Below are 27,323 nucleotides of genomic sequence, written 5' to 3'. Positions count from 1 at the left end.
TTAAAGGAGAAAATTAATGAAATTAAAAAAAAAAATTCATATTTCGATAGGTTCCATACCTTTAAAACTAACATACTAAAATTTTAAGTTAATATCTTAAATAGTTTTTTTGTCAGAGCTGCATCGGTTTATCTTTAAATGCGTTTTTCTCAAAACTATATTTTTCAAATATCCTCAAACGATCCGATCACTATCAAATTTTTTCTGCATATAATTCTCCATACAATGGCTTACCAGTTTTTCATTTGATCAAAAATCGGGTTCTGGCAGATCAAAAACGATCAAAGTTTTCGTTATTTTGAGTTTTTAAAACACCAAGAATTTGTTAATATTTGATTATTTTTAACTGTAAGTCTTTTTTTTTTGTCTGGATGTTTTTTCTGGATGAAATGGCAGCTTTCATTCTCTGCAGATTGCGCGTTGTCCCGAATGTGCCAATTTTGGTCGTGTACACACCCATTGAGATAGAAATAGGTCTCTCGCTGAACAAAATTTAGCTCGAAAACGTCGGATCTTCTTGGAACTTTTCAAGCTTTGCTTAAACATGCTGTATTTTGTAGGCTTTTAATTTAATATATCAACGTAAAGTCGTTCCATACGTCAGTCGGTGTTGCTGCGGACGGCTCTGAATCGACTCTCCGCGGTTTCGTGTACACTCTCAGCTACGACTGCTATTATTTACTACGTGCTGGACGTGATCTATTCGGTTGAATAGTATCCAATAATAAATGCTGGGTCTCAAGATGGATGATGATGTTGGGAATAGTGCGCTTAGTAGGCCGATTATGTTGACCAAAAGTTGAGAGAAGCACCAGAAGCACAATCTTTTCAGAACGTGAATTTTCGTAACAAAATTGAACGATTTGTAATTGTTGTTGAGTCTATCCATGATAAATGCCACACACTACTGAACTAAAATAACATGACAACTTGACACGATTCACGGGTGATCTGTCATAAAGAGGCTATTGAAAAAAGTACCTCTACGTGGATCACCCGTCTGAATCCAATACAACGTCTTTACCGTTTTTACAGAAAAGGTTAGACCTGTTTAGGAGTATACTTAACGAGTCCTAGAAACATTTTCCAAATTGGTAGAAATAAGTAAAAACAATGCAATGCGTCATTGTAAATTTCTTATCATTATTGCATGAGTCCCTGGAATCAAAATATAAACTTTAAAAAATTCTATACACTCAAATACGTACTACTGAAAGAGCGAAATAATATTCCTTTTTCCCCACTCCCAGATTTTTTTCAAGGATAGACGATTTTTGAGGGCCTTAGATAAGAGGAGCGAATTTCTAAAAAATCTTTTCGTTTGCAAACATAACCAAAATAGTAGAACACGGTCGCCTGGATGCAGTGGTACGCAGATGAGGAAAAGCCAGACCTGCCAGAACACTGCATTCCGGACTACGACACGATGCCTCTTGATGTCCCCCATTGAACACCTATGTATGTACATAGTGAGACGCTTATGCTCCCAGTTAAGGAGCATAATGAACTCCTCTCCAAGCAGTTCCTGCTAGAATGTTTTCGTAGAAATAACCCTTGCAGCCACCTGCTTGGAGCGGAACCGCCTCCTAGGAGTATCAAGAGGTCTTTCCTTAACTACGTCGACGATATCGTACAGTACGTCGACCGGACTTTGGACGCCATTCACAGTGGAGCTATCAACACCTTCACCGACTCCCTTCCAGTGAATGGCGTTCTTGGAGTCAAATCACCACCCATCGCAGACGAAGAGCTCGAGTTGCCGCGAGAAACGCGCAGGTTAAACTCCTACTTATCTAGAATAGACCCCGACATATCCGATATACATATGTCCTGCATGTAATGAGTCTCCGCATGACACTGACCACCTCTTTGCATGCCCTGCCAACCCTACTCATCTGACACCCCTTTCCCTTTGGTCCGTCACCGTCGAAACAGCACGTTTCCTGGACCTCCCGCTAGATGACGTCGACGACAACATGGATAACCCTTACCATCCTAACGGGGATTGATAACCGTTAGAACAACAACAATAAGAAGCGCGAAATAATATGTAATACAAAACACCAGTTTCTTGTTTTAACTATAAACTTGAGATTAACTTTTTTTTTTTTGATATGGTATTTAAGATTAAATTTTATTTTTTAGTTCGATTTTTGGGATTAAATTCTTTTCTTAATTTTTAAATTTTTAATTGCGACTTTCAGGATCACAAACTAAAAAAAATATATTATATTATAACTTAATTGTCTTTTTATTGCAATATTTGCAACCCTACTCTACTCCTAGCACCTAAAATTGTGTCAATAAATTTACTTCGAGGTTCAGTAAATGTATAACAAAAAATATCATTTCAACAGCTATGTATTATTTGAGATGCAAAAAACTTGATTTGAAATACTAAAACAGAATAAAAATATAATTTTTGGACTAACACGCTTAGAAAATGTTAACGTTAAAAAAATTATGACTTTGCTTCTTTTTTAAGCTTTTTTGCTTTTTAAAGCAAATAATTTGGAAAGGAACTTTTTATCTAAGTCAATGACTAAATATTCTGTAGCGAAAAATTTTAAATCTATAATTAGTCAAATAAATCGAACCGAAGGTAAAGGTTTTGGGACTGTATTTAACGTTCAATGCCATTAACACTTTTTGCCTGCGCTTAATTTGCCGTTTGTAATTTGTTTTCGAAACAGCGCTGCAAGCAAGCGTGAGCAGTAAATTGGATGCAAAACAACAAAAAAATTTTAAACTTGCAAGTCGAAAAGAACAAAAAAAATTATAATAATAAAAACAAATAAACAAAAGTAAACACAATTACAAGAGAACTCGAGAAACCCTAAAAATAAGCAACCGGTTATTTGGCGCTGCTAACCGGAAGTCAATTGCAACTCACCAGCAGGCTGGTCCAGATTTTTATTATAATTTGCAAGTCGTCTGAGAGCGGTTAATGTTGATTTAAATATAATATAAAATAAATTTTTATTGAATATTCAAAGTCGTTTATTTACATTTTTTTATGAAATCACACATTAAATGCCACGTAGAAAATGGTGAAAGATTATTGAATTGCATACACAAACTTACCGCTTTTAGCAAATTCTTTACACAAAGGTAAAATGTGACTGAAGTTAGAAAAACTTTATTATTTTCAAATTTATTTTATTTCATCGTTTCTCCTTCACAGCTCCATCACCTCTCCGCCCACACCCTCTTTGCCTTGCGCCTGCCGCTCCAGTTTCTCCTTCTCAGCGTTCTCCAATTGCTCCAAAGTTAGCAATGATATGCCCAGTTGATCTTCACGCGTGAACGGTTGCGCCATGCGCCGCAACCAACGGCGCGCCAATTGCATGGCCTCCTCAGTGCTCAAATTACAGAAACTATCAACCAAGTGCTCCTGTATCCATTTAGGCAAGCGACTGCGTTTATCTTGACGTGAGAAACGTTTATCGGCGAATATCATAATACCATAGTCAGTTTTGCCACGCAAAGCGCGTCCCACACACTGCGCCGCATGTCGCATGGCATCGAAAGTGAGAAAATCATTTTCACGTATCTGAAATTGATCGCGCAGATAGTCGAGGCGTGCCTTCAGTATTCGTGATTGTGTGTAAACATAGGGTATGCCAAACATGAGTACGGCGCGTCCGTAATGGTGATCGAAATCAACGCCCTCGGAGACTTTGCCACGCGCAACGGCAAGCAAGACGGCGCCTCGGCCGCAATCACAGGCCTTCGGTTGAAGAAAATGCATGTGAATAATGTGAGTGTATATGATTTTATACCCTAGTACAATGTGTTGCACCGGGTTAATATTGATTTGGATTTAGTGAGCTATAGACGGATGTGATTAAAAAATTAATCACAGTGATGGATGTGATTTTATTAGTATTATGGTTGTTGTAGCATCGTAAAACATTAGCCAAATTGGAAATTTTGGAAACGCTTGAGATGACATTACTTGACCGGTTATACATATGTAAAAACGGATTTTTTATTATTGTTGATATGTTAGAAAGCATTTGCCAGAAGTTTTGAGGAATGTTACCGAATTGAAAATGCTTTGAAAGGTAAAAATCCGCGTCTGTTCAAGTTACCTGGAACCAACAATCGAGACAGCCGATCCTGATCCTATCAACTATCCTTCGTCCACTGTTTGACGCAGAACTCAAAACAGTCTTTGAAGCATTTTATTAACTCAAGTTGCCGATATAACCTTAAAATTTAAGTATTTCAAAGTATAACTAAATTTACTAAATATATTGGGGGAATGCTGCTTGAGTTGAGCAAAAATAAATTGGATCATATCAAATTTGGTTTTGCGTCCAAATTTGCAATTATTTTTATATTCGGCTTAATTAATTTGAAATAAAAACAAAAATCTTCATCCATTTAACGATAATTACTAAAGAAAACAGTCTAAAAAAAATTAAACGGACGTCGTAGCGCTCGAACTGGAGAATTTGGGACTACTAATAGGAGGTATTATAAACGTATTATAATTTTAATTTTGTACTTACCTTGACATAGTTCATTAGCGCATAACTAGTCTCAGCATTATCCTGTGTTTCAATAAATAACAGTTTATAACGTAGTAAAGTGTCCACAATGCCCTGATCGTACCATGAGGCAACAACAGACTCAAGATAGAGATAGGAAGTGAAAAAGCATACAATACCATCAGGTACTGTTTTCGCTGTCTCTACAAGCAATTGACCGTAATTTCTTATAACTGCGGTGTCTTCACGCGTTTCGAATTTTGAAGATATTGCCACTTGGTCATTACCTTTCGATACGATCTTTAAATACAAGAAATAACACTCAAATTAAATTTTAATTATAACTTACAAACATTTTACCATGGGTAGCAAGCAGGGACGTGCCAGCGTCATTGTAAAGGAACTCATTATAACAGGATCGAAATCCAAAATTTTTGGATACATATCCATAGGTGAAAGTGTGCCTGATGTGATTACTACAGTCTGAAAGCGTTTGAACACCGGCGCCATAGCTATGGAAGAGTCCAAGCAACTGAAATGTAGTATTGGATTGATGACGGTGGGTGTTTTATCGTCAAAAGGTTCAACTATGATTGTGAAACCCTTAGTGTAGGTGGATACTAAAGTAGCGAAATGTGTAATCTGCAAACATAATTGTAAGTTAACGAGTGTTCATTAGTTAGTTTTTTTTTGATTACCAATGTCAACGCGCCATACTCTGTCATATCGGTAATTTCCAGTGTTCTCAACAAGCTAGCTAGACGCTCGGCACAAAAGCGCAACGGTTTACGTTCTATGCAAATTTTAGATGCCACATCTTTAAGGAAACCAGCAGGTGATTCCTGCACAACATGATGTACGCGTAGACGTGTTTTAATATATTCTACAAAACGACGTAGGAAACTAAGAAAATGATCAGCATTACGTATATTTCCGGGCACAACCTCTGTAATTTAAGCGTGAAAATATGAAATCATTTTTTATTTTTAAAACAAACCTTTCAATACATCTGCAGGTAATACGGGATTGGCCATCACCATATCAGTTTCACGTTGCACCTGTGCATCCTTCAATCCTTGTACCATACGTTGGTACTCATCATTGAGTCTATTGGCATCATCCTCACGCATACTAAAACATAAGCATTGGATTATGTGATGATTTAGTATATTTTTATAAACATGTACTTACTCTTGTACCAGTTTTTGTAGATTATTTAATGCATTCGTGCTACGTTCTACAATACGACGATTGATTTTGACGCTCATCGAATCGATACACACATTATCAATATTATGTGCCTCATCAAAAACAACGCAACACTGTTTGGTCATCTCTTTGGACACAACTTCAGCTATTTTAGGATCCAACAAATAGTGATAGCTGTAAACAACTATCTGTGCATGTGTTATAGCAAAACGTGCCAAAAAGTAGGGGCACCAATTCCGCATGCGTCCATATTCTTTGAGGTCATCAATACTATATACACCAGGTGGCATCATACTCTCTTTTCCTTCCAAAGTAAAGCCTTCATAGTATTGGCCTAATATACATACAGATAAATTTGGTATATTTTTTATATTATTCAATTGATGATGTTGTAAAAAAAAAACTTACATATTGGATTATTTTCAGGATCTATCTCATGATGTTCGCGAATATAACTGGCCGTCAGGCCAAAACATTTTCCATCGACTGCTTTACCCTCACGTTCTCTACTAACTTCCGGGTGTATGCACATATTCTTCCGCGAACTTAGTACCAGACCAAGTAAAGCAGGTGGCTCAGGCGCATTCTTTTGGTAGTATGACATCAGATTTTGCAACTCGGCGATGACCTTTTCAATCTCCGGTACGGTACGCGAACAATATATTAATTTTCGTATAACATCTGGATGCTCTACCATATATGCGACAATTAAGGACAATAATGTGGCTGTTTTGCCTGTGCCCGAAGGCATCTCCAGCAGGCAATGTCCCTTTGCATCCAATGTGCGTTTCAACTCTAGCATGTACGCATACTGTTCCGGGTAGATGTATTCGTACGGAAAATACACCAGCAAGCCATCAACACTTAATCTGAAAGAATGTTCATTTTAAAATACATAAAAAAAAACATAATAATTGCTTTTTATTTTACTTCATTCTAAGTTGTTTATTATTTGGAATATTAATATGCGCCAACAAGTTTTTGCCGGCTGACTCTCAAAGGTTGCCCATAGTTTATATAAATGGACATATAAAGGTTGCCAGATAAAAATAAACTAAATGAAATAAATTTACTTAGGTAATCCACATAAATAATATTGAAATAGGGAACACGGGTATTTTTTCAACATGAAGAAGAATTTTTCATATATTATCAGAGAACGTGTATTATTTTACGTCCCTTGATATTATATAAATAATTTTTTTTTAACATAAATATTTTCGCCCATATTACAATTTTTTTCGCTCTAGTCGCTGTTTTCCCATTTATCTTCTTCTTGACTTTCCACTGTCATTCGGATATTTAACTGTCAGTGCTGTCAAAAATTCTCTAGTTCCGAATGGTTTTTACAATTGTGTTGCGCTGGGGAAAGTGTAAAAATTTAAGATTCGTAGGAATTTTTGTGTAAATATTATTAAATATATATGATAAAATGAGCAAAATATATGCAAATATTGGCATAATTGTGTGACCGAAGTGAATATAAGTACAAAAAATAGTTTTTTTTTGAGGAATTACTGCAATAAAAAGTGAGGAGAAATTGATGACGGCCAAGAGTATGTGCGTGCGTGTTTTTGTGTGTGAGCTTGTGTTGTTCACGGATAAAATATAATTAAAAAATATGCAGAGGAAGTTATCGCGATAAGAAATTAAATATTTAAAATCTCAAAAGTTTGCTTTCTGTGTACTATTTATAACAGAGGTAAAACTTAATCGAATATACAAAAATTAGTTAATTAGCTATCATAGCTTTCTCAAGCTTACACTGATCTGATAAAAGAGCAGAGTGGACGTTATTAAAGACAAAGCGGGGGCGTCATATATTTCGTATTGATATTGGTGAAGTCTTATGGTTTAAAAATATATAATGTAAAACAATAACGGACGGGTACTATTAACCAATTTCTTATGAAGGTATGAGCTGGGCTTTTAGCTGAACAATGACATCAATGGCCAAAACCAATCAAAAAACCGGAACAACAGCAGATGCATTTAAAACATTATTTGCAAATAATAATAAATCGTGCTCTGGCAGTATATGCAGAGATACATTATTTTTGTAAAAGAAATAATAAAGTGAAGTTGATACTACATCAACAAACAGTCATTCCAACGTGTACTGCTTAACTCATAGCAGCCCTCGGAGTTCAGTGCCACAAGCTATCGCTAAGCGCCCGCACAATCGCTTCTTGTTTAGTAAAATATACAAGAATTAAATAAAAACAAAATTTGCAACCATGAATTCAACTGTGTACACCAATAGTGTCACTATCATCAGCAGTAACAGCAATAGTCACAATCACAACAACAGCGCCAACATCAACAATATTACAATTACAAGTAATAGCAATGCGAATAATACAAATAACTTGCCTGCCTCCACACCCGTAGCTACGAACCATACAACAACTACGCACATAACAACAACAACAAGTAGCGATACAACAGTTTTAACAGCGGCAGCTGGAGGTGATGCCGCAAATGTGCCGCTTATGACCAATAATACAAGTAACAAAAGCGTAGCAGCGCTTGATGATCAAGAGGCGTTACTACAACGCGCCGCAGATGAACGTGAAGCAATTTTCAATCGTTACTCGTTGGGTTTGGATCCCACTAATGTGGTCGACCCTTGGGAGAATCCTACATTTGAGCTCTACCATATTACGGATAAGTGAGTATACGTAAAAGAACAATTAATTATCAATATAATATACAATAGAAACAGGTATTTATTTTGTTCATTATAATTGATATGGAATGGCAAACACTAGCTGACCCTTTAAAAAATGTAGAATTTGCTAACCGCAAACAAAAAATCAGTTGCTTTCTAATATTGCAAATGACAGATCTCGGCTTGTGTTCTTATTATTAGTTAATATAATTGAACTTCCACAACTTGAACTATTGAATTGGCAATAGAAATCAAATTTCATAACAATTCCCACCCATAACTCGAAGTTTTTTTGTGGTTTATGGTGATTCGATTTAGGGAAGTTAAACTGTATTACAGATATACATATTGCTGCATATTTTTTTATTCATAATTGATTAGATTTAAATGTACCCGCCTTATTCATGATGGATATTAAAGGCTGGCCATTATCCAATTAAGAAATTTCGTTTTTTTGAAGTGATGTATATTAACATCTTTTTCACATACATATGAATAGATATTATGCATTTATAGAAATCCAGCAGTCCGCAGTAAGTGTAGCACTCAAAAACTGCATATGCTTGTATGTACAAATATTTCTAAAAATACCATAAGTATAGAATACATTTCTATAGTTGAAACAAAAAAGGTTACAATTTTCGATTGGTTTGCCTTGATGAATGTCTTCATACACATGTGAAATTTACGCATATATACAAAAATATAAGCGTTAAAAAATACTCAACTTACAAATAGTATTCGTAAACCACTGAGAAAAAGCATATCCTATTAAATTATATATAGTATATAGTATGTATGTATATACTTCTCATTTTGTTGGATGATTCATGGCGGGTGCTTTAGAAAATCGCACATTTCCATTTTTATCGATAATTTTCATTTACTTATGAATGAAGAAAAGTTTTTTGTCTAAAAAAACCTGACTGCATATACATATATTGTACATACATAATTATACTACACGTAGGAGATGACCTTTTTGCCCATTGAAAAGTGGGTGAAAGACGGTACTCGACCTCCATTTCAGAAGGAATACAAAATATGCACACAATAATGTGTAATGGTGCGGGTGAGTGTCGTATTAAAAGCACTATCACAGAGCAATTGAGAGTGTTATATTTAAAAATGCATTAATAAATCAAAATAAAACTTATTCACCCGGCACATTCTCAATTGTAAATGCAACACGAATTAGAAAATATATATATATAAACAAAACAAATTAGGTTCTTATATACAAACATATACAACCGTATGTACATAATTTTTGTATTGTGGAATTCAAAAGCGAATTACAACACCTTCCAAGTACCAATTCGCACATTTCTAACTATTTACTTTCGTCTCTACTTGGAGCTACTAGGGAGCAATAATTTCCTATTGTTATTATAAGTTGGCCACCGCAAACATTTCCGGGCAATTTGCCAATGTTTTGCCTGTGACTGGTTCTTATACCCTTTACCTCACGATGTAGTCAAAACCACTTGAGGCAATTTCAAATAGTAAGGATGTGCTAAGATCGGATATAACCGAACATTTCAAACTGTTGCTACTTGCAAGGATTAAATAGAGCGAATAACCTTCAGGTGCATAAGGCCTGTTATTGATATGGGGTCTAGGTTTTCACCCGATTTTATTTATTCTAAGCACAAATATGCACCATTATAAGAAAAACAAGCTCTCTCAATTTAATTATGATAACTCACATATTGGGCGATATGTGCGGTATAAAGTCACCCGGATGTTGGAAAACCTTTATATTAGGCATATGGGACTAAGCGAAGTATTGAACCGATTCATTTGTGGCGCACAGACATACTACTATCAGGAAAGGATTCTCTCTTAATTTCAATTATTAATCTTACACTTTGACCAATATTTTCGGTAAAAAGTGAATTATAGGTACCTAAGCGTTTGAACAGTTTTTGTGGGATTTAGACAATTTTATGCCATAAAGTGGCATAGTCTAAAGACATTACTCATGCAAAGTTTTATCCCATTATATTAATTGCCTCTTGATTTGTACTATCGATTGGAAAGAATGAGATGGAATTTAAAATTGTGTAAAATGGGAAGTAGGCGTGACAGCAGTCGATTTCGCACTGCAACATAAAAATGTTAAGGGATTGCCATATACCAAATTTGGTTGAAATCGGTCGAGCGCGTCCTGAGATATATGATTTTACCTAAAAGTGGAGGGTGCACCCCTCTTACTCCTGTGATTCCTTGTGTCAAATTAGTTATGTATATATCTTAATTTAGTGCTTAGTTATGACACTTTATAGGATTAATACGCCCATCTACGAACTCGTACTTTTTTTGCCAAGGAAGGGACAGACAAATCGTCAACCTGATCTATCTATATACCTGTTATCTAACCGTTAGGTGAACAAAATTATTATACTCTGTAGCAATATGGTGCAAGAGTTTAAAAATGACGCCTTCTCGCCCACAGCAGCTCACAACTTATACTACTATTCCGAGTAACAAGTCTACTTGTGCATAATTTTTTTATTTATTTTCATTTATTTTTTCAAATTAATGCAAAACGCTTGTTTCACTGTCGTGCACTTCTTTCGCTTCCCACCACGGCGATCTTGCTTCCGTGCCACATTCCACACTTTCTTACAATGAACCCTTTAAGCATAAGCATAGCACAACAGCGTATATGTACATAGAAACAAACATACGTGCATACCGGTAAATAAATACCTGTTACTTTGCAACATTTACAAGTTTTCTTATTATAAAGTAAATCCATTTCCACAAGCATACACACACATATATGTTTGTAAGTATTTATTTTCTCACAGTGACTGTATTTTCTTCTTTACACGCACAGATATGGCTTCATGCACGATTCCCGCCTGCCCGACACCCGCGACTCACAGGAGCTACAGCGTACCAAAATCGAATTGGAGCGCGACAAGAAATGGATGAAAATGCTTGCCAATTGGAATCCCAATAATGAGAAAGTGCGACGACGTGTCTTCAAAGGAATACCAGATCGTATGCGTTGGCCAGCATGGAAAAAATTGCTGAATGTTGACGAATTGATTGCCGCCAATCCAGACAAGTACGCGTCTATGTTGGCATTGGCGCGTAAATACTCCACCGAGGTGCGTCAAATCGATTCGGATGTAAATCGACAATTTCGTGATAATGTCGCTTACCGTCAACGGTATAGCGTTAAACAGTGCTCCCTCTTCAATGTGCTAAATGCGTATAGTATATATAATCCAGAATTGGGTTATTGTCAGGGTATGGCATGTCTGGCGGGTGTGCTATTGCTCTTTATGCAGGAGGAAGAGGCATTTTGGGCGTTAAATCAATTAATTATAGATCGTAAATATGCTATGCACGGTCTGTTTATTGAGGGCTTCCCAAAACTGACGCGCTTCCTTGAACATCACGATCGGATACTGTCGAAGATGATGCGTAAATTGCATCAACATTTCATGAAGCACAATGTCGATGCCATTCTTTACTCGATTAAATGGTTCTTTGTGATCTTCGTGGAGCGGGTATGTAGATATAATAAAATTATTTTGAAAATATACAAATTGTTTTAACTAAATTTTAATATATGTACATATTTCATTTCATTTTAAATTCATCTTACTTCAATATTTTTATATTAACATTGCTACGAAATTTTTTATTTTGAAAACATAAATATTGTGTAAACAATGAGCAATAATATCTCTTATTTTTAATCAAGGCGACGAGCTCAGTCGATTTAGTCATGCCCGTCCGAAGTCTGTCTGTACTATATAAGCAAACTAGTTTCCCAGTTAAAATTTTGCACATGCTCTCTTCTTCCCATGAAGCTGCTTATTTGTCGGAACCGCCGATATCGAAACATCATACATATATGTATGTATGTATCTCTTGTTGTAGCGGAAGATTTTTACAACCAGTATAGTATATGTAGCTGCCATACAACGAACGATTAAAATCAAGTTCTTATATGGAAAACATTTTTATTTGACAAGATATCGTCATGAAATTTGGCATTAATAACACTGTGGAGAATTTTTGGAATTACGAGTATTGTCTGGGGGGTGAGAAATTCCAAGTCAGGGTGATGGTACTAGGTCAGTATAGTAAAACCCTCAAAGGGTTTGACGTTCGTATGTGTCAGTTTTTTTTTTATGACCTTTTAAATTTTTTCCTTATCTTGATGTTTTTTCGCTTAGTTGTAACATTTTGTCAAAAACGTAGTTTAACATATCTCGCGAACCACTATTATCTATTTTTCCTATCCATTAGACGGTTGTAGCAGCTTTTACACACTATATTTGGTACCCAATTTTCGTTCACTATATTGATATTTGAAAAATATGTAAAGTTATGTTACGAGTTATGTTAAATTACGTTTTTGCCAAAATGTTACAACTAAGCGAAAAAACACCAAGATAAGGAAAAAATTTAAAAGGTCATAAAAAAAAAACTGACACATACGAACGCCAAACCCTTTGAGGGTTTTACTATACTGACCTAGTACCATCACCCTGACTTGGAATTTATCACCCCCCAGATTAGCTGTTGTACTGTGTAATTTTTCAGGTCGACGCTGTAATCTCCGAACAAAATTTTCAAATTAAATCACTGTAGCAGATACTTATGTAGCTGCCATTCAATTCGAACGATCAAAATTAAGTTCTTGGTTAGAAACTTTGTTATTTTTGAAGGGTATTCTAGCTTCGATGTAACCGGAGTAAACATTTATCATATTTTGATAAATTTTTTTTTCTAAAATAAAGTAGTATATGCTTTAAATGCTTAATTTTATTATATGCTTTAATTATTTACTACTCCACTGGCTGATTTTATAGCAGTATTAGTACTCCTATTGCATTGCTCATTTTAAGATCGTATGCATTTTTCAGTTTATTTTAACAATTCATTCTTTTATCTAACAAATTTGTTAACAGTATGCGTAAAATAGTAACACCTAAAATCAAGCAGACACATTACATCATTAATAACAATATACACACTGTCCAAATAATTTGGCTTGTCACCATATTTGGTACTTGGTCACCATACGCGTTTACTTTCTTTTTCTTTACGTTACTCTTTTTCGTACAAATATATTTATATTCAATGCTTGTTTACTACTACACTTCCACTTTACTATTTTCAGATACCATATAGTTTAGCTTTGCGCGTGTGGGACATTTATCTGTTGGAGGGTGAACGTGTCGTCACTGCGATGGCCGTCACCATACTATATTTGCACAAACAGGAATTGTTGCGTCTCAAAGATATGGACTCAATTATTGAATACTTGCAAGTGAAATTGCATAAGAATTTCGGTTACAACGACGATTACGTAATTGAGGCACTCGAACGTATGTTGAAAAAGTTGAAAGAATTGAAATTGGATGTAGCACCGCCCCCAAAAGCGAATGAGTTCCCTGTTCGACCGTTAGGACAATTCGTGGAGGCGGATGTTGAGAAAAAGATCGGGCGACGACGTTCCGAATATACCGATACGGAAAAACAAGTTATAACTGATGTGATATTGAGGTAAGGTCGCTCCAGGTGAACAGTATTTTATTTTAATAATATATATATTATGGTTAGTTCCAAATATTTTATGTATATTCATTAAAAAAAAAAAAATTTATACTTTTTAAGCGATTTTGCTGTTTTTCTCTTCTAAATTGTAGTAAAAAGTAGCATCTAAAAATTAGGAACTATTTTTTTTTATTTTCAACAACATAGATTGATAGTAAAAACTCAGGCTTCTCAAATGGGAGCAATATTTTTAATTCATATATTCAATATACAGTTACGGACAATAAAATAGAATCAAAGGTTTTGCTTTGAAACAATGGTATAATTTTTTTGAAATTTTTCATTTACATATGTAGTAACTTTTCTACATAATAACAAAGGCAATAATATGTACTTTTAAAAAAGAGGAAAAGAAAGCATTGTCGACACTGAATGATTGGAATCAAATGCTTGATGGGAAACTTCCTCATTTGACGTGGTATCTTGACGAAATTTGACATGGATTATTTTTTCATTAAGTTTATGTTAACAATAAATCATCTTAAAATTTTAAATAACTATAAACGTCTAAAAGATCCATTTTCTTTACTAAATAACCTTAATGTTTCTAGCAAATAACCTGGCTAAAAGGAACTAGTAAAATGTTTTCCTTTGGATGAAAGCCACTGGCCGGTTAGGTCATTAGATTTACTTAAACACATAGTTACTAAAAGAAATGCACTTGTGAAGGGTATATTAGCTTCGGTGCAGCCGAAGTTAACGTTTTTTCTTGTTTTATTTGACAAGATATCTTCACATATCTTCAAATTTAACATTTTTTCTTGTTTTTATTTCCTATTGTTAACAACTAATAATTTCGATTCTACCGTTTTCAGATCTGAACAAAATGCAGTAGAAGTACAATCAACTATGTCGTATGAGACCTCTGAATGCGCTACCGGTAAGTTTCAGATCATACATGTCAGATGATTTTCGTTTCTTTCTCTCTATTTGCAATCTATATTATCTGTACTAAATACCACATCTAATCACTCCTTTACTAAACTCTCACACTATAATAAAAAATGCTTTTAATATCCGATACTCTACATACGTACAATAAAAATGCTTTGATCTACAATATGAAAATGGAGTTTTAAAATATGTTGGACAAAGTTTGTTCTGTAATTGGATTTTCAAATTTAATTAAATGCCTTTAAAAAAGTTATACATAAGAATATAATGTATGCACATAATTTCTAAGTTCACATTTATATTTTAAAACTTCATTCAATTAATCGCTTATAAATATGTATGTAAAAAAATATGTATTCCACCTTACAATTCATACCAAACATTTCACTGTGTAGTGCGAGCTTACTTATAAAGTAGTTTTGTATTAACAATACGTATATTTTGCTCGTTAATGTAAATTGCATTTTAATAGTGAGATATCTAGTACTAGTAAATAAATAGTAAATTTTTGTAGATAATCAAAATATGTAAATATATAGATATTAATGTAAATTGAATAAAATAAAACCTTAGCTTTATGACCCCATTGTACATGTATAAAAAGGCCAACGCGTTAAAAGAGAGTTCCCCCAAACAGCGCAGCTGATAAGTTAATTTTGCTTTTATTTTAATTTGTTTTTAATTATGACCTTTTCAACGTAATTTCATTACTAGAATTAATAATATTCTTAAATTGTGAATTAACTGTTTTTTTTATTATCCCTTATATTGTATTTTCCTTGATATTTTTTTTTGCTTTTTTTTGGAAATTACTCATTTACCTTTTTGCAATTATTTTGCTTTTAAAGCGCCTTTGTCTTTCTTTAATGCCTACACTCCGTTTGTTTATATAAATAGGTGTCACCAATAAATATTTATGTTTTTTTAAAGACACCGAAATAACTTCTGCATATTTGTCGTTCATATCTCCGATGCTAATATCAGAGGCGTAAATTAAACAAACGACTCTGCGAGAACGTTACCTCAACGCCAGAGGCGGCCCGGCTGCATAAAGCTCTGGCTAGAGGCACCAACGACACAGTAGTAGCAATCAAAAGAGGAGATGGGACATTCACGACCAGCGCAGAGGACAGAGCGACGGAGCTTCTGCGGGCGCACTTCCCGGAGACGGTTCGGGAAGACCAGTGTCTACCTGTGATCAAACACAGGCCATCCCGCGAGGATTGGAGTACCGCCAAACGGCTTTTTACGGCGGACTCGATCCGGTGGGCAATGGCCTCGTTTGAGAGATTCAAGTCTCCGGGAGTGGATGGTATTTTTCCAGCGCTGTTACAACAGGGGGAGCAGCATTTACTGCCTCACCTGATTCGGCTGCTGAGGGAAAGCCTCGCATTGGCGTACATCCCTGAAGTATGGAGGACATCGAAGGTGATCTTCATACCCAAGGTGGGTAGGAAAGACTACTCAAAGGCGAAATCCTTCAGGCCAATCAGTCTAACGTCTTTCCTACTAAAAACCATGGAGAAGATCGTGGACCATGAAATAAGGTCGACAGTGCTGAAGAGAGCACCCCTGCATGCGGCTCACCACGCCTACAGAGCGGGTAGATCCACTAACACTGCTCTGTACCAGATAACCTCTGAAATAGAGAATTCACTGGAGCATGGAGAGGTGATGCTTTTCGCGTTCTTGAACATCGAAGGTGCCTTTGACAACACGTCTCATAAAAGTGTAGCCAAGGCACTGGAGAAAAGGAATGTGGCAGCACCGGTGCGCAGATGGATTGAATCTGTATTGCGTACCAGAGTTGCTGAGACCACAGTAGGTGACAAAAGGATTCGTCTTGGCACAACAAGAGGCTGCCCACAGGGAGGTGTGTTATCACCCCTGCTATGGAGTCTAGTTGTAGACGACCTGTTAGTACTGCTAACGAACAATGGGATCCGCTGCCAAGGGTATGCGGACGACATTGTAATTATAGCAAGAGGCAAATACGAAGACACTCTCTGTGACCTAATACAAAGAGGTCTAAACCTGGCGAAGATGTGGTGTAAAGAGGTTGAATTAAAGATCAATCCAGCCAAAGACGACCGTAGTCCCGTTTACGAGACGCAGGTACTTACCCGGTCTCAGGAATCTTAGACTTGGGGGAATGACCGGAAGTGTCAAATACCTCGGGTTAATGCTAGACTCTACGTTGCGGTGGAATCAGCATGTAAACCTGACCCTGGTCAAGGCAACAAAAGCTTTAATGGTGTGCAACCGGCTGGCGGGCTAGTCCTGGGGCTGTAAGCCAAGGATCCTCAGATGGTTGTACACCATGATAGTGCGACCAATAATCACATACGGGGCGGTGGCCTGGGCCTCAATAACGTCGCAGACTTCGGTTAAGACTAAGCTATCGAAGCTGCAGCGGCTAGCCTGTGTCTGCATGACGGGCGCAATGCGCACCTGTCCAACGGCAGCACTGGAGGCTCTGACGGAGCTTACTCCACTTCATTTGGTTATCGGTCAGGTGGCCAAGCACACAATTCTGCAAATAACGGCAGAGGGGTGGGGCAAAGGTAGGGTAATCTCGTCCCAGAGGATGGAAAATATAAGTGGCGATGTACCATCAGCCCTCCTCCCGAGGGACAGCACTACCAAAACAGTTAACTTCAAGAAGAAGTTTAAGGTCACCCTCGGCACCAAAGACGAGTGATTCCAAACTCGAGCTGATGCTGAGGAATAGTACGCTAAGGTGGTACACCGACGGATCGAAAATGTCGGAGGGAATCGGTGCGGGGATCGTGGGCCCACGCACTAAGCTCTCCATACCCATGGGAGAGTTCCCAAGCATTTTCCAGGCAGAAGTTTTTGCCATAAGTCGGTGTATAGAAATAAACCTCCATCGCAACTATCGCAATGAGAGAATGGCCATTCTCAGCGATAGCCAAGCTGCGCTAAAAGCGATCTCTTCTTACGAAATCAAATCGCTATTAGTGCAGGAGTGCAGGGAGAGGCTGAACAGCCTTGCAGAACGTAACCAGGTACACCTAATCTGGGTGCCTGTTCACAGAGGTATAGCCGGTAATGAACTGGCAGATGAGCTAGCCTGCTCCGCAGCCTCCACCAAGATGGTGGGACCAGAACCCTTTATTGGGGTAGGTCCACATACCATAAAGGAGCTACTTCGCAGGGAAGAAGGAGTGGGCAGAGAGGAGAACGCGTGGTATGAGACATGCCAAGTTGCTAATGGGAGGATACAATCTAAGCAGGTTCAAGGTTATAATAAACCTCCCCATGAACAAGCTCAGGCTACTGGTCGCATGGTATACCGGCCACTGCAAGTTGAATGGGCACCTATACAACATGGGACTATCCTCTTGCATTAACTGCCGGTTCTGCGACTTGGAGCCTGAAACCCCGGAACACCTACTGATTGACTGCACAGCAGTCGGTAGACGCAGGACTAAGGCCCTCGGATCAATACTTCCGGATAGGGATGCATAGCCTCACTAGCGCCCAGAAGTCTATTGAACTTCATCGATGCGCTGGGGCTAGGTGAGTCTATGTAAGGTAGGAGAGGGCACAATAGACCAAAGGTCGCGGTGCATTCCTCATATTAATCAATCAATAAACAAACGACAAGAATTATTTCACAGTAAAAAATTAAAAATTCTATACGTAGACTTAAGCTATTTAGCAAGCAAGCTTTTAATAATCGCGCTTCATGTTTTTGTTAGTGTACATATACAGATTTTTTTTCAATATCTACCTATATAGTATATAAAAGAAAGAGTATGTGAAATGAATTAGAGCAGATTGCGGAAGGCAATTAAGAGACCGTTTCTTTTCTTATTTGATACGCCCTGTGCAGAATTTTTGAGTTTATTTTTATAATGGCGTAAAAAGACAGCTTTAGAGCAGGCTAGCTTGTGGTAATGCGTGAATTTTGTAGGAACGTAGAGGCTTAACAGGTTAATAGTTAATTAATAACAATCAATACTGCATGAAATACATGTATAAGTGTACATGCGTTGCGCTGTAAATACTATTAATATTACTTAATACTACAACATATCTAATATTTTTGTACATAACTTATTACTTCAATCCGTTTTGCTTGCCCACTTATATATAATATTATGAAATTATCTTAATTTTTATGACACCTTTAATGGCATTTATTTTAATATTTTACACTTCCATTGGAATAATAATAACAATTACCCATAGATTACTCGTGTAATACATAATCAGCATGGCCCGACAAAAAAAAAAAACGCTTCCGGGTTCGCAAGTTCTTATTACATATCTATTTTTACTTATTTACACATTAATTTCTGCTTATTTGTTAATTTTATAACAATCAGGTTTTTATTTACTACACTGTTTCTTATTTCTTTACACTTTATAAATGTATGTTTTGTTTATTAAATTTTTCTTGTCAAACCAAATCGCTTTACTTCCAACTATTTGACAGACTTATTATTTTTCTTGATTCTTTGTTTTCACCTAGCAATCAACAGTAAATAAAATTAAAATTATGTTATGAGGAAATATTTATCATTTTATTGTTTAATTGAAATGATTAAAATTTATGGTTAAATATCAAAACCGTGGACGTAACATCAGAGGCTATAAAAAGTTATTCAAGTATTATCGCATAGGCTATAACCGCGTAAGCAGTGTCAACGCCAATAAGGAATAAGTTATCATTATATTAGAGTGATTTGTTATTCTATATTTAAACAATTTCATTCATAATTTAGGTATTAGTCATATTTCTTAGTTCCATATTAAAAGGCCCCAGTCGGAATAAGTCTTTTGATTATAATTTTAAATTTTAACTGGCTAATTAACTTTTTTTTTTGACTAAAGATTGCTTTTCTTGCCAGTAGATAACTATTTCACAAGTTAAATAGTATTTAAAGCGAAAAATCACGTAGAGCCTTAACACATCGAATTTTAAACTTTTTTTTTGAATATCAAGGTTTTTTTTTATCAACTGTTCCCGATAGCGGAGCCAGAGAATGTCTTCACTGCAAAATTTTTTGTAGAATACCTTATACGAGTAACCTTACAACAAGAACGTTTCTATTTTCGTTTCGTAAATTGTTGGTGAACTAACAATGTTTCTGTATTTGACTTCAAAACATTTTAGCTTTAGAGGTTAGTATTTTTTTTATATCTCTGCAAATTGTGTGGAAAACTTCGTTTGTCTTCATATTTCTGAATTGCCTACTATTGTCATTTAAAAAACTGAACTTATATCTGTAATGATTTAAAGTCATACTGCAGTACTATATACATATGTATGTATGTATGTAGTTCCTAAGATTACATAAAAATTTGTAAAAGATCTTTATGTAATTTATAATCTGCATTGAATACTTTAATAAGAACTTTATTCTATTTTTGCTTAAAACATATTTATATATCTATTATATGGAACATTTTGTATAACTATATATTATTTATTTTTCATCTAATATAAATTTCGCCTTCGCTTTTGTAATTTTATTCAGCTTTTACTAATCATCTAATAACAATATGAGGGTATTTTATAACTCGGATAAATGTGGCATTTATAACAAATTAAGTCGTGTTTTATTTTATATTTAGTTCAATGAAAATAAGTGATTTTCAACGATCCATTGTTTTGACAATACTGTACATAAATATTATGTATATTTAAATAAGAGGTTAAAAGATGATATTTTTTGCAAAATTTCAATTTGGAATGCATAAAACTCTTATATCTCGTAAATACGAACTGTAATAAAATAAAACACGACTTTAAGCTTCTGACTATATGTGCATATAACAGTAACATTACATGTACAGTTAAATTATTACAAACATACATACTGCCAAACAATAAATATTAATGGTGGAATACTGGTGCTACTTACTCGAAAATGGATCCATTGCTACATCTTATTACTTACACACATAAAATATTTAATCCAGTTTTTTTTCAATTTCTACAACTTCACTTGAAGTTCAATTTCATAAATATATACCATATCTCATATGTGTATTCTAGTAATTTAGCATTTTCGCATTAAATATATATAATATTTTTGTGAATGGTTTCTTATTATCTTTCCTTCACTCGTTCTCTGTCTGTCTCTTGTAACCTATTTACAACATAAGTTGTAAACATTTCAACATTTAAATGGTTTTATCATTTTTTTCCTACATACATACATACAAACATAGATATTATTTAATAAAATTATTATTTTTTTTTATTATGATTACTACCGTTAAATGATTATTATTGTGATGATTACTTTACTTTCTCTCTTTCTCTATTTCTTCACCCATGAACATACCGACACTCAAACACACACAAAATTGTTTCCACCATCTTCGTCCCAATTCTTCTTCTAGGTGATGCATATTCAATGAAAACGTATCGAAGTATCACTAGTTTAGCCACCTCACCGGCTGTTAGCAGTTATTCACTATATAGTAATGGATTTGTTGTCACCACCAACAATAAATTGTACAATGACATTGATAACAATGCTTACAATAACGGTCACAATCACAACCACAGCCAGAGTTATTTACATAGGCACAGTAATAGTTATAGTTACAGCCATACAATGTTACCGTTACAAAATCATACAGACGTTGACGTTGACTATTCGAATGTTGTTGATTTACCGCCAGACTTTAATGAAAATGCTGAAATTGATGACGATGAACTCAGCGTACAAAATACTCGGCTATAAATTTATATACTAGAAAATATTCAAAAAAAAAACTAAGTAATTCCACATTTACCAGCGCACTAAATATGTATTTATAAGCTTATTAATACATTTAATAATTAAAATAAATATATGTATGTAGTTATTACAATATGCCAATTTAGCTAGCCTTAAGCTTAAAATATGCGATAATAATGTAATGCTATTGCGTTTATAAAATATATATAAAAAATTATAGCATTTAATATTTTTTGTTTGAAAACTATTTTAGAAAAGCTTGCATATTTGTAGGCTGAATATAGCAAATACGCAAAACTGCAGTCATCTAGCTCACAAAATATTTGAAAAATGTTTTTTTATATTACATTTAATATTTTTCGCCTATAAATTGAATTTATTACCTTAAATACTAACAAATAACAGCCTAAAATATTAAGTATATAAATATTTTTTTCCCTAATATGAAAATTTATGCCGCGAAATCGAATCAGAAAGAGATTAATTTGTACTACAAAATTTTTTATATTAAAATTATGAGGTTTACACATACATACATACATATATTTTTATGTTTAATTAAATTCTCCTATTGCCAAAAATTACATACCTCCTTTACAACATATTACGTACAAAAACCAATTTACAGTTGTTAAAAATATAATTAACATAGGCTGTTAGAAATGTTCCATTAGCTGTTATTACTAATATATAGTGACATTGCTAAGCATAGTATTCGCTATATTCAGTCTATAACTTATATAATTATATAGCGAAATTCAGTATATAACTCCTAGCATTGTATAGTATAGCTTTAAAAATTTTGTTTTCCATATTGTAGCTTGCCTTTTTGCTAAGCACACATACTGCTAAATGTGTATACTTTATAAAAAAAATTGCCATTGCAAAAAAAGCATAAGTAATTAGTTAGATTTTATAATTACTCAATATGTATTTGTAAACTTTAGAATCTCTCTTCAATAATACTATGCTTTACACCTATTGTCATGCTTATTTTACTTCAAACATTGCCTATTGCAAACATTCCCTTAATGCAATTATTGTATATTTTTTCACAAAAGTTATTAAGTAAAAGTGGTACACAATATTTTACTGAATTATTAGCTGAATTCAAACATTCTTTAATAATAATTCCACATTCATTTTGTGCGCTTAAATGGAATAACAGTAATTTTTTAAAAGTTTATACATAATTTCGCACATATAATTGCAAAGAAAACACGTGGGATTATTTATTTATAATATACATATGAAGTTTCATAACGCAAAATATAATTTTTGAGGTTATATACTCTTTTCAATAATACCTATTGGGAACTACTGATTTGCATTTGTGTTTTTATGATCAAATAACTAGAATTCATTTCAGATTCCGCTTAATACTGTTTAAATTTCGGATATTTTCCATTAATTAATGTTTTATTATATCTTAGGTGCATACAGCACCTTTTAACTTTAACGACACATGCAGTCAGTTTGTTTCAATTAAATTGTAATTACACACAAGCAACAGTGTTTTCTGTTTATGTTGGGAGGATTAAATATATTAGTAATTCAACAAAAAAATATAAAAATATAAATATTTGTAAACATTTATTATTATTATTTTTTTTAATTTTTGATTTGTTTTTCTAAAAACATCAATTATTGTTCAAAATATTTTTTAATAGAATTTATTTATTTTTGAATAAGTTAAATAACTTTTTCTCCACAAGTCACTAAAATCATATTCTTGTTCCAGAATACCGTATTGTTTGTACGCAAAGCTAATATTTTAGACGCTGAGGCCAAATTTTCTGAAATATTTCAAATTGTTAGTTACCAGCACGATTTTTATTTTGCAACTATTTAGTTTCGAAGTCTATAATTTCAATCATTTTGTATATTATACATATGTATGTATGTATGTATGTGTGTATGTACATGTACATATGTACATATATTCATTGTGCTTATAATATAAACTTGTAATTCCTATTTTATTCCTATATAACTATTTTATACTATATACCAATACTTATTTATTTATATATTATGCTTACAATGCGATACCTGTACCATGATATTTATTTACAACTATGTACTTCATCTATATACAATACTTATATATACCTACTATAAAATATGTGAAAAATATAAATTTTTGTGCATTTATAATGTCATTTAATTAGTTAGCGCTTTTTGTACGCCTGGCGTCAGTAACTTGCAAAAAGTGCTTTAAAAGTTAACGAATTTTCATTTAAATATCGAAAGTCTACGCATTTCATACTTTGCACTGTAGTAGTGTGTTTATAGCATTAAAAATGTACTGAAATTTAAATAAACATAAATAATTAAATTATAAATAAAAATTATTTAATTTTTAAAGTTATGATTTTTATTCACTTATCCATTAAATACAGCTCGGCTGAGGCAAAAGAGGACATTTTGATTTTTGTAGAGATAATATACAAGATTCTTGACCTATTTTACTTCAAATAAAAGTACATTTTGCTGAGTTACATTAAAAATGTAAAATCTATAAAATTATTATGATGAAGAAAACTTTTTTTATTGATGGTGATCGCAAATTGGTTAGCGGCAGTTCTTCTGCTGACGTCAAATTAGCGACTATTTGCAAACGGTTGTAGTATAGTTGGTAGTTTTTTGTGCAAAAAAAGTTTTCTTTGACAACTTATTTTCAATTCTCTCTGATGATATTTCTTATTAAAGGTTATTAAGGTAATAATTTTTTTAACGAAAATGTAAGTGCATTCGCAGCACTTCGTGAGGGAATCGCAAATATTTTTTAAAAGATTTTTTTATTTTCTAAAAAGTTTTAAAAATATTATCTATTTTAGAAAGTTTTTGAATATATGTATTAAAGTTTACGGACACCTTAAAATGTTAACAGAGCGGTTATCACCTCAAAATTATGTAAAACTTAGTGATTAGTGCCATAAGCCACACATTATATATACATAATTTTTTATAAATTCTTTATCTATATTTTTTCGAATGATGCATATACATATGTATTTTTCTACATCCCTTTTCCAAAAATATATTTTTTCATTGGTACTTATTTAATATTTTATAATTATTTGTATATTGCATACCTACAACTAACAAATATTAAAAAATATTTTTTTTTATTAAATCTAAGCATGCGCGTTTTATGCTCGAAATTATTAATTGCACTTTTATAATTGTTTGTTTAACCGAAAAAAGTTATGTAACAATAATAATAATTAGTGTGTGTATAATTTTTTTTAACATTTAGCATGTGCTCGAAAATGTATTTCATAAAGAACATTACATAAAAGTCGTATAGTTCATCAAATCGTAAATAATTGAATATTTCGTGACTGCGTTATGGCCTCGCGCACGCACACCAACTAGCTTATCTCTGATTTCTGAAAACTTAATTTTATGATTAGGTATTCAGCCCAAATACTACCGTATTTTGTCAATTAGTTTGTCAACTCTGCATAACAGTAAATAGAATGAACAACTTGCACACTTAACACCCCTCCAGTACTAACATTACAACGCTTATCCTACCCAAATTTGATTTTAAACTTTATAAAGCTAGGCGCCACGCCACACACACTTGCAACCACAACTTTCCTATGTATTAGAAAAACACGCATTTATTTACTTGCTCTCTTCTTCATTTATTGCAAAAAAGTAGTTCTCTCCACATTTATTCAATTAAATTTATACAAACAGAAAAATTTTACATACAAAATATTAATAAAAAATTGGTATTTTTTGCTTTTGTAAATAATTTCACAACAATATTGGCTTGGTTGAAACAAAAAAAACAAAATGTGGCCCTAAACGAAAATTAAAAAAAAAATTATTAAATAACGTGTATTGGATAAACACAAACCTTGTTAAAATAAATGCGCAACAAAAATGAAAAATTAAATTTTGAAATTTTTATGTTTAATTCGTTTACTGTTACGCAAAAAAATTGGACAACAACAACCACTTTCACGTACAACAAAAACGAAACGACTAAAAATTTTATAATTCCCAAAAATTTTATGGAAAAACATCTTTTGCCACAATTGAAAATTTTCTCTACCCACAATAATGAACAACAAAATATCCATCACCGACAATTGCCTTAAATTAAACTAAAAAACAAAAAACAAATTGAAAAATACGTACATATAATAAATAATAAAAATGCTAGTAACGCTAAACGTACCCGAGGACTCGCACTCAATACGAAGTTCGCTTGCAGGTACTTCGGTGGCCTCGCACGGTTCGTCGGAGACATTCTCGCTGGAAGACAATAAGTGAGTAATTGATTTATATTTGATTATTTTTAGTGTGCATATATTTTTTATTTTTAGTGTGTATATGTTAAATATTTTTTAAAATGAATCAACTGCTTACATTTCTGGACCTTGGAAATTATATTATTTTCAGTTGTTTTTGGAAATGTCCTTTGATGTTATATAACTCGGTTGTTGTTATTGTAGCGGCAGATAACATTCTCGAACTAATTTCGAGGAATGGTGCCAAGTTGTTAGTCCTTGGTCGGGTATAAATCCGGTTCCGTTACGATTACTTAGACCCCACTGTTGTGGGAACAGTACCTATGGTTTTATTTAGTCTTTCTTGGAGTGATTTTTTCACTCGACATAAAAGAATGTCGATATGTAGGAGTTGAAAGAGCCATCTTAGCCTTCTCTATTGGTTCTGGAAGGATTAATATATCCATACGATTTATTATGTTTCTGTTGTGCAAGCAAAACTACTCCCGACAAATTTAGATTACTTAGCCAAGGTGATCGATATTATTCGAATATAAATCCATCATCGTTCCTATTACCTAAATCCATCAAACTCGATAATCATTAAGAGAATTCAAGACTCCGTAAACAACTCTGACACATATAATACGCTGAATGTTTCGTTTTTTATATCATTGAAACATATTAAGCAACATTTTGAAATATACTTGTGAAATAATAAAAATATTCCCTCAAAGTAATTTTAATCTCTCTCCCTTTTTCACTCACATTGCGCACAGCATTCACTTAAAGACGGCTAATGCCTTGCAAAATACGCCACAACGTGAAATATTGCTTCTGAGCAGCACTTGACGACAGGCAAACTTCGCGGCAGGGACAGCGACTACGTCCACGTCGTGCACATCCATAATAGCGGGTAGCGGCGGTGTGTCCGGTGCCGTAATGACAACCTCTACTTCCACATCGTCAGCATCGGTCTCGGTCTCGGCAACGGCAACGCCAACAAAACACTTTACAGTATCGCCTTCTGCAACACCACCACCGCCGCCGCCAACAACACCAACACCTACACCAACGCCAACACCGACGCGTCAACAGCCAACAAGCGCACACACTGCTGTGCCGCCGGTGTCTATGTCGCCCTTGCGACGCGCAGGCGGCGGTACAGCGCTGCCAATTGGATAGCAGCAGCAACAACAACAGAAGCATCATCACCAAGTGACGCAAAAATTAGGCGGCATTTACCATATGCGTTCACCAAACGGCACAATTGTTGAGGAAGAGTGTGTCCAGGAGCAATTTAGCAATTCATAAATTCAACCAAATGGAATTAACAATAGAAAGTGCTTTGTTTTCCACGCAAATACAGTGAAAGTGTGGATGGTCATCATAAGAATTAAGTATTACACTTTGTTACACTAAATATTTTCAAATTGTAAGTACATAGAATTCATTGTACCTTATTGTTTTTCTTCTCTCCTTATTTTGG

At 34.2% G+C, this 27,323-nt stretch overlaps 2 protein-coding genes across 7 annotated transcripts; one reads left to right on the top strand and one right to left on the bottom strand.

Annotated features, from left to right (window-relative positions):
• Positions 1 to 3,123: 3,123 nt before the first annotated feature.
• On the bottom strand, positions 3,124 to 6,711 carry LOC120770848 (general transcription and DNA repair factor IIH helicase subunit XPD). Its single transcript, XM_040098450.1, has 8 exons — positions 6,636 to 6,711; positions 6,114 to 6,574; positions 5,688 to 6,039; positions 5,494 to 5,627; positions 5,195 to 5,442; positions 4,857 to 5,138; positions 4,518 to 4,796; positions 3,124 to 3,730 (listed from the first exon to the last, which is right to left on the bottom strand). The coding sequence occupies exons 1-8, from the start codon at positions 6,638 to 6,640 to the stop codon at positions 3,179 to 3,181; spliced, it is 2,313 nt and encodes a 770-aa protein (XP_039954384.1). The 5' UTR covers positions 6,641 to 6,711; the 3' UTR covers positions 3,124 to 3,178.
• Positions 6,712 to 7,032: 321 nt separating this feature from the next.
• On the top strand, positions 7,033 to 27,234 carry LOC120770548 (USP6 N-terminal-like protein). Of its 6 annotated transcripts, none has more exons than XM_040098115.1 (6): positions 7,033 to 7,109; positions 7,620 to 8,376; positions 11,222 to 11,903; positions 13,529 to 13,914; positions 14,781 to 14,845; positions 21,241 to 23,164. In XM_040098115.1, the coding sequence occupies exons 2-6, from the start codon at positions 7,943 to 7,945 to the stop codon at positions 21,585 to 21,587; spliced, it is 1,914 nt and encodes a 637-aa protein (XP_039954049.1). In that variant the 5' UTR covers positions 7,033 to 7,109; positions 7,620 to 7,942; the 3' UTR covers positions 21,588 to 23,164. The 6 variants fall into 6 exon arrangements, with proteins under 6 accessions (XP_039954049.1, XP_039954048.1, XP_039954047.1 ...); XM_040098114.1 differs by lacking the exon at positions 7,033 to 7,109 and adding an exon at positions 7,116 to 7,261; XM_040098113.1 differs by lacking the exon at positions 7,033 to 7,109 and adding an exon at positions 7,116 to 7,407.
• The last annotated feature ends 89 nt before the right edge of the window (positions 27,235 to 27,323 follow it).

This window comes from Bactrocera tryoni, chromosome 3, assembly GCF_016617805.1.
Source record: "Bactrocera tryoni isolate S06 chromosome 3, CSIRO_BtryS06_freeze2, whole genome shotgun sequence".
Lineage (NCBI taxonomy): Eukaryota > Metazoa > Arthropoda > Insecta > Diptera > Tephritidae > Bactrocera > Bactrocera tryoni.
The sequence above is the reverse complement of the archived record's forward strand: the minus strand, read 5'-3'. Positions and strand labels throughout refer to the sequence as shown.